Consider the following 8,785-nt stretch of genomic DNA (forward strand, 5'->3'; position numbering starts at 1 on the left):
TCTTGGTAGGTTCACATAGCTTTAACCGGAAATTTTAACAAAGTTAATTGAAAGGACCACTAGTGGTACAAAATTAAAACTAAAAGGACCACCAGTGTAAGGTTTGCTCCATAATAACTATCTATACAATAAAGAAATATAAAAGTCCTAAGAATTATTTTAGAGAAAAAAATGACAACCATAATGAACATTTGTGAAATGTTGTCTATGGGTTATTTTCTTCATTATCAGTAAAAGAATCTAAATATGATTATAGAAATATATTAAACATATGAAAAGGCCAAAAGGGAAAGAAGATGCCAAGGCTTTACTGCCACTACTTCCATATCCAAAACTCAATAGATATACCAAGAGACACACCTTCCCTTTTGAAACCCCATAAACCATGGCTGCCAATATCGCCATTTCCACTTCTTCTTCTTCTTATTCTGCAACTTCACTAGCTACCAAACTTAATATCCCACCAAAACCCTCTTCATTTCGATCCATCTGTCCTCCAAGAGCAAACTCAAATCGTCGCTTCAAACTTCATGCAAAATTAGGTTTCTGCCCTTTTTCATGATCAAGTTACAGTCTTTTCTTCAAATTCGATCTTCTTTTGGGTCTTTTTGCTGTTCTACAGATGGGTTTTTCGTAATTTTGCAGGAGGAGAAGATGCGGAAGTCAGTAAAGACGGAAAGAAGAAGTTCATTACTAAAGAACAAGAACCAGAACAGTAAGCAATTCGATTCTTGACGTTTTAGAGAGAGCAAAATTGCATCTACTTATGGTGTGTAATTTGCTATGTGCAGGTATTGGCAAACAGCAGGGGAAAGGGAAGGGGAGAATCCGATGATGACGCCTCTACCATACATTATCATATTCGGCATGTCGACTCCATTTGTCATATTGGCTATTGGGTTTCTTAATGGTTGGATCAAGGTGCCCATCCGATGATCAAACCAGTCTTTGTTTAAATTCTAAATGTGATTGATACCTTTCTTGATCTTTTCATTCAAGATATGCATAGTAATTGTTTTCATGAGTTTAACTATACGAAATGTTGTTGTATTGAATCATATATTTAAATTTTGTATGAAAAAAGAGGCTCTAAATTTACACGATTAACTTGTTCAAATGGTTGAAATTTCATTATGATAATTGATAAGTTAAAGGTCTTACATTTAAAATTAAATGAATATGTATATATCAATATATCATTGTAAACAACCGCAAGTGCACCGATTTATTTTTTGTCCATATGGTGTCCTTCAATTATTATTTTTCTTTTTGGTTTCGCTATGGCCTTTTTCACTAGCTATTGTTTGGTTTCACCTCAAAACATTGGGAAGGAACTATTGCACCAAAATCCCATTTTAGTCAGAAATTCGTTTTGTCTATAGGAGGCCCTTAAAATTATTTTTTTGTTTCATTTTAGTCCTTTTTAATGCTACTACCCATTTATTGCTTTGGTTTGTCTAATGTCAAGTCCATGCCACGACGGAGACGAGCTCAAAATCTCTAATAAATGAAGGTTTTTTTTTTTTTTTTTTTTTTTTTTTTTTTTTTTTCAACTTGTCACTCTCTTATTCAATTTGTCAAATGTCATTTTGTGGTTATTTTGAATTATATATATTTTTCTATATATCATTTTATGAGTTTTTCTATTTTATTAAATTTCATATAATATTTTAATGTAATAATTGCATAAATGTAGTAATAAATAAATATTAATTTCAATAATAAACATATATTTTAATTTCAAAATTCTCAAAATTAAAGCTTATTAGTTTCTTTTCTTTATTTAAATTATTTGTTTAAATTTAAAATATAAAAAACATTTCAATTATAATAAAGGTAAAATGAAACATTTGTCCTACGAATTTTTTAGGGTTTACCTGTAGAGTCCCTAAACTATTTTCTTGGCTTTATAAGGGAACGAAGTCGTGAGCAACCTGTCTTTTTAGTCATATTCACCTATTTTAGCAGGTTTCAATGCCACATCAACAAGATTTGACCCATCAGCCATGCCATATCATCGATTACCATTACCCCACCCCTACCCAATACCCTTCTACTCTTCCCCACAAGAACTTCATCGGTGACCATCTCCGATCACCATCTCCTATTCGAACCACCTGAAATTAATTTGCCCCTTTTTCCATTTGTCACCCATTTCTTTTATATGAACCCTAACCCCACTTTTACTCTTGATCTCTCGACAGAAAACAAAGCAATTCTCTATCTCCAATCATTCTTGTCGTCCTTAATTGCGACTTTCTCAGCACTTCATCTTTTCCTCTCTCCTCTTTCTCTCTCTATCTCTACATCGATATATAAATTAGGGTTTTTGGCCCTTTAATTGGTTCTTTCAGATGAGTGCCTTGTCCGAGCCTGTTGCCTACAATAATAAAGACTCCGATGAAGAATCCTCATCTATTGGTACAAGTATTGTTTCCACTGCTACAACTCTACAACTGATACTTCTGCTGTTAACGAGCCTTTAGAAGACGCTATTGTTGTTGATTCTGGTACCTATGGCAGCGATGATAGTGATATTGGTAAATGAGGTGGAATTACAGGGGATCCTCTGAGAAAGTTGTTGGCGGGGGAGAGCGGAATCGGGTTGATGGAATGGTTCTATGTGTCCAAGTTTCTGGCTCGATTTGGTTTTACGGTGGATGGGTATATTGATGGGAAGAATGACCAAAGGCTTGAGGATTGTCTTCACTATTGCATTGTTACCGGTAAAAAGGCTCTTGAAGATGCTGATATTGGTGGTGAGAAATGCTCTAAGGTTTGTTGTTCTATTGAATTCCATTTGGGTAATTTGAAATGTATGAGTGGAATTTAATGGATGTGTGTGGATTTGGACGATATCAAGCTTGAAATTGAAAATATGGGATGAATTAAAATGACACCAACTGAGGTTTAGTGAATGGATGCCCAGTAAGCATAAATGGAAAAATGTGAAAGATTTCATCATTTTGAAACCTTTTCTAATCGTTATTTATCTTCATATGCATATATCTCTGTAAATTTTCTGATTGAAATCTGTTTAGGATCTGTTATTTATCCCTTCAGGTGTTTAGATGTTAGTGTGTTGGGTAAACTGCTTGAGAGGAAGAAGACGATGGTGGATGCCTGGTAGATTGTGTTCTTGAGAGAGAGAGAGAGAGAGAGAGAGGGAGAGAGAGAGAGATGGTCCAAGGGTAGGAAAAATTAAAAGTCGACGTGGGAAAATTTGTCAACAAATGTCAATATGGCAAAGGGGTAACCGAATGACCCCTTCACTTTGGTCAAAAGGACGTAATCGACCCGACAAAAACGACTTCGTTCCATCGTAAAGTCAAGAAAATAGTTTAGGGACTTTACGGGTAAACCCTAGAAAGTTCGAAGGGCAAATGTGTCATTTCCCCTATAATAAATCATTAGTTTTCTTATTTTCTTATAAATTCAAAGTTCTCAAATATTTTGATCTTTATATTTAACATTTTTTTTTAAATTAACTCATGTAATACATGGATCTCACAACTAGTTACGCGAATATATAAGATATCATATAGGAAATGGATATAATAGAAGATAAAGGAGAAAGAGGCAGTTGCCGATGATAAAATAAAAGACATGTAGTTATGGTTACACTACAAAATAACACATCTTTATAAATTAAATGTGTTCATGTCTATATATAGGGTACATACAAAAATAGATGGATTGCTATAAATCTAAATTCCTTTATGACCAGTAGTCATATGTAGTTTCTTATTTCAATCAACTCTAATAAATGAAAGTTTTTTTTCCACTTGTCACACTCTCATTCAATTTGTCAAATGTCATTTTGTGGTTATTTTGAATTAATTTTTTTTCCACATATCATTTTATGATTTTTTTTCTATTTTATTAAATTCCACATAATATTTTAATGTAATAATTGCAATAAATGTAGTAATAAATTGATATTAATTTCATTAATAAACTTACCTTTAATTTCAAAATTTTCAAAATTAAGATTTCTTTTCTCTATATATTACATAAGTTTATTTTAAAAAAATTAAATATGAAATTCTAAATATTTGAGAAGTTTGAATTAATAAGAAAAATAAGAAAATATTGAATTATTAAAATTAAAGTGTTTTTTTTTCTCTTTTAAGTTAAAAAAAATAATTTAAATAAATAAACAATGAAAACTAATGAGGCTTTAATTTATGAATTTTAAGATTATAAGGAAAGTTAATTAATGAAATTGATATTCATTTATCATTACATTTAAATACTATATGAAATTTAATAAAATAGAAAAAACCAAAAAAATGATATGTAAAATAAAAATTAATTTAAAATAACCACAAAATGACATGTGGCAAATTAAATGAAAACGTAACATATGACAAATTTATTATAATATGATTCAGTGAGCTCATTGAGCATAATTCTAAAGTTAGTATAAGATTTGGGAAGCTTATTTGTCCTCACAAAGAAATAAAGTCATAGTCCACCAGCCGAAAGGATTACCATACAAAGTGTTGAATCCTCGAAAGGATGAAACCATTACAAATTCCACCATCCGAGTAACACTATCGCTACACAATAATCATTCACCACCTGTAAAAACACACAGGCGCTTTCACATCACACAAGGGATTTACACATGTTTATCAACCATGTCTCGACTCAAAGAAGATACTGAAATTAATGTCCAGCAAACCCATGACATGTTTGTTGAGTACACGACATTTGAGTCAACTAAATTATCTCACAATACATGTTATTGATGCACCACCCATCCATGTGCTGATCCAAGAAAACATATAGATAAATTTTTGATCGGTCAAGAAAACTTAGAGTCGTTTTTTGGTAGATTACTAAGGGGTCTAAATAGATCTAGTTGTAACATTCGTAAAGTGGAATTAAAGTTTTAATTTCTAAGTATAAATTTTTATAGATAAGTTATTTTTTATTTAGTTAAAAATATTATTTAAAATGTTAACATTTAAGAAAATGTATTTTAAAAATAGGATTTGACTTTTCAAGATTTGGAGTTACTGTATTTGATCTTGACTTACCATTTTGAACTAGATTTTGGATTTATTTTGTAAGGGTGTTAACTTTAGGGTTGAAATGGAATTTTAAGGACTTAGAAGTTTTAAATAGAATGTTATATTTGGTTAACTGAAAAATAGCGAAGGAGGTTTGCTCTTAGAACGAACTCAAAATTTAAGTGAAATTAAAGTCTCATTAGAATTCTTTAGGGATGAACATGAGTCGGTTTGGATCGGTTTTTTGTTAAAACCAAACCAAACTGTAGAAAGTCGATTTTTCGGTTTTTAAACCCATATAGGTTCGGTTTTTGCATGGTTCGGTTTTTCGGTTTTCCAGGTTGAGTTTATGGGTTTTTGGTTTTAAACAGCGGGTTTATAAGCTCCTCCTTTTTTTTCCTAGTTTTTGGGTTCAAACCCAGTGAAAATACGTTGCGATAAATAATATTGTATCTACTTTAAATAAAGAGTACAAATTCTAATATTCTAAAAACATAAAAGTGTTTAAAATATCAAAGTTTAACACCATTAACAGTTTGTTGAAAATAAACATAAATTAAAGTCTAAAGTCTAAAACTAAAAGTTTAAAACATAACTAATAATATATATGTGGGTCAGTTCGGTTTTTATGGGTGGTTTTATACGTCAAAACCGAATCAAACCGTTATTTTTCGGTTTTTGTAAAATCCAAACCTAAACCGTCGGTTATTGTTTTGGTTTCGGTTATGTAGGATTTTTGGTTTTCGGTTCGATTTTTGTTTATCCGTAGAATTCTAACAGCTATTGAAATAGTCTGATCTCGATAAAAAACTGTTTTATGATGACACATTGGTCTTGATATGTTTGAGACGGAAGTGGAGATTGGTTCACTCATTGTGCTCCACTTATGATGGGACTATTTTATAGAATCTCCATATCACTTGTTTGCAAGATACCTATTCATGAATTTTATATAACGCTAGACAGCTTGATGATGGAATCTCCATTTTCAAAGCTCGATGATGGAATCTCCATTTTCCCGTTTTCTCTTTACCAAAGAAGTGGCTGTGTTAGGTGGATTATACAAAATTCAATGGGGAGAAAAGAAAGGTCTTTCATGTCGTAATTTTAGTGGTCGATTTTGATAAAATTATGTTTCAATCGTTTTATTTGCTTTCTAACAAATACCTATACATGATGAATACATCAGCCTACTCTAACCTTTTTTATTTTTATATTTTCTGCTAATTTCTTACTATTTTTTAATAAAATATTAATTGTTTAAAAAAAGTCATAGTGGATTAGTGGTTCATTACTATCAGCAATTCCAAATAAATGTCTTATTCTTCTTTCTAGGCTTTTTTGTTGGTAGGACCAAGTTTCGTTGATCGGATGGCATGGGATGAAAATTCTAATATTTATGACCAAAAGTACAATAAATTCCCAAAGGGGAAGTTTATACAAACGTAGGGTTACTCAAGGGACTATTTATGCAGTTCCTTCAAGATTCCCTGCGATTTCATACGAGCAAAGAGCCACAACATCATCCAGCCGTCCATTTTTCTCTACCCCACCTCCCCATCCAACGGTAGATAAACGTCCCACGTCACATTTTTCTTATCATGAAACAAACAGCTCTCATTCCACCACGTGTCACAGTCGATGCGTTATTACTACCTCGATCCGACGACCGTCGTACTTTTTCTCACAACTCAACGCTTCTTACAGACCCCAAGCTTCCCGGAGCTCCGGCGTACTCATCACAGCCGGAGGATTACTTGAGCTTCGCGCCAAATAATCCGAATTATCCTTTGAAAAGATTAGATATTCAAGCCTATGGCGGATTCGGATAACGAATCAGGAGGTCACAACGCCGGCGGCGAGTTATCGGCGAGGGAGCAGGACAGGTTCCTGCCGATTGCAAACGTGAGCCGGATCATGAAGAAAGCGTTACCGGCAAACGCGAAGATCTCGAAGGATGCAAAGGAAACGGTGCAGGAGTGCGTATCGGAGTTCATCAGTTTCATCACCGGAGAAGCGTCCGATAAGTGCCAAAGGGAGAAGAGGAAGACAATCAACGGCGACGACTTGCTGTGGGCGATGACGACGTTAGGTTTTGAAGAGTACGTGGAGCCTCTGAAGGTGTATTTGGCAAAGTACAGGGAGATAGAAGGGGAGAAGACGACGTTGGGAAGACAAGGCGAGAAGGATGGGTCATCGGGAGGCGGTGGTGATGCGGCTGCTGGCGGTGGAGGGAGTGGTGGCGGTGTGAATTCGGGTGGGTATAATGACAGCGGTGGAGGGATGTATGGAGGGATGCAGAACAACATGATGATGGGTCGCCACCACCACCAGATGTACAATTCGGGTTCTTATCATCATCAAATGGGTATGGGGTTAGGGAGTCCAAAGGGCAGTTTGGGCAGATCGGGCAGCATCGGTGGTGGAAGTGGTGGAGCTTCCACTGTGAAGCCTAGGTAGGTGGTGGCTGAAATATTTTTAAAAAATCAACTTTTTTTTTTTCTAGTCTTTTCTAATATATTTTTAATCAGTCTCATTAACATGTGGAATTTTCAAATATAATTCAACAATCTTATTTTGTTTTACTTTGTAAATAAATAATTGTTAATGAAATGTGTAATTATTTTTCATGTAAAAGTAAGCGATTTTAGATACTTAATTGTGAAGTGAACATTTTTTTTTTCTAAAATAAATATTATACTTATACTGTATATTATTAGAAAATATATTAATTAGAAATGAACCGAACAGACTTTAGATTTTTATATTTTATATTTTTGTCATAAAATTTTTGGATATTTATGCGTTTGGTACTTATAATTTTGTAATTTACAGAAAAGATGTGTGAGACTTTTTATTAAAGAAACACTAGTTATACTTAAGATTTTTATATATTGGCAGGTCTAACTATATATAGAAAATAAATTATAAAAATTGTTTTCCTAATTTATATAAAATTGTGTTTTTTTTATAGAAACATTCTGTGTGATTGAAAAAATAAAAAAATAGTTTGTAACAAATTTACATATTACTTCCCCATAATATATTGTCCTGTTTCTTCCTTACATTTTTTTTGTTTTCACATTTTGGTCACATCAATTTTGTATATTTATAAGTTTAACTCCTATATTTTCGTAGTTATGTTATTTCGACCCCCAAGAGGGATAGTAACTTCGTAGTTGAGGTTGACTTAAAAAGATATTAGTAGTATGTTAAATATGTCTTTAATTGGTGTAAGAAATAGTTAATGGATTTAAACGTTATTTAAATGTTGTAAATTTGAATAAAACTTGTTCTTTATTTAGCTTAATTCTTATTTATATAGTTATATGGTTTAGCTATTTGAGTTTAATAATCTAATATAGTTTTGATAGAGAATATTGAATTATTCAAGCTTTAACAGTAAAAAAATCTCGAGCCATTCAGGCCTTCATGACTCGTCGAAATAATAAGTAGATTTCAATTGCGAAAAAAAATAAAAATAAATAACAAGTAGATTGCAATTTTACGAGTTGAACTCGAGTTTTTGTTACTCCTTTTTAACCTACTTAGAACACAATTGTTTTACATTTCATCGTTTTATAGGATAACCACAAAACGACAAAAAAATGGAACAGTCTTATCATGGAATTTAGGTATCACATTCAGTTTGCAGAATGTTTACATGAATGTTCTAGGTGGTTTGGTGTAGTCTTGGTCATTTAAATTGGCCATGCCTCTTTCATTTTGTTTAGGATTTATTCTTTTATTAGTTGCGAGACCCGTAT

The 8,785-nt window shown here is 32.6% G+C and overlaps 1 protein-coding gene and 1 pseudogene across 1 annotated transcript; both read left to right on the forward strand.

Moving 5' to 3' along the window:
- Positions 1–300: 300 nt before the first annotated feature.
- Positions 301–1,103, forward strand: LOC145064607 (uncharacterized). Its single transcript, XM_079012021.1, has 3 exons — positions 301–542; positions 646–715; positions 792–1,103. The coding sequence occupies exons 1-3, from the start codon at positions 386–388 to the stop codon at positions 934–936; spliced, it is 372 nt and encodes a 123-aa protein (XP_078868147.1). The 5' UTR covers positions 301–385; the 3' UTR covers positions 937–1,103.
- Positions 1,104–6,622: 5,519 nt separating this feature from the next.
- On the forward strand, positions 6,623–7,603 carry LOC145061880 (nuclear transcription factor Y subunit B-3 pseudogene; annotated as a pseudogene).
- Positions 7,604–8,785: the final 1,182 nt, after the last annotated feature.

Source organism: Lactuca serriola, chromosome 7 (genome assembly GCF_051521515.1).
Source record: "Lactuca serriola cultivar US96UC23 chromosome 7, Lser_US96UC23_V15, whole genome shotgun sequence".
NCBI lineage: Eukaryota > Viridiplantae > Streptophyta > Magnoliopsida > Asterales > Asteraceae > Lactuca > Lactuca serriola.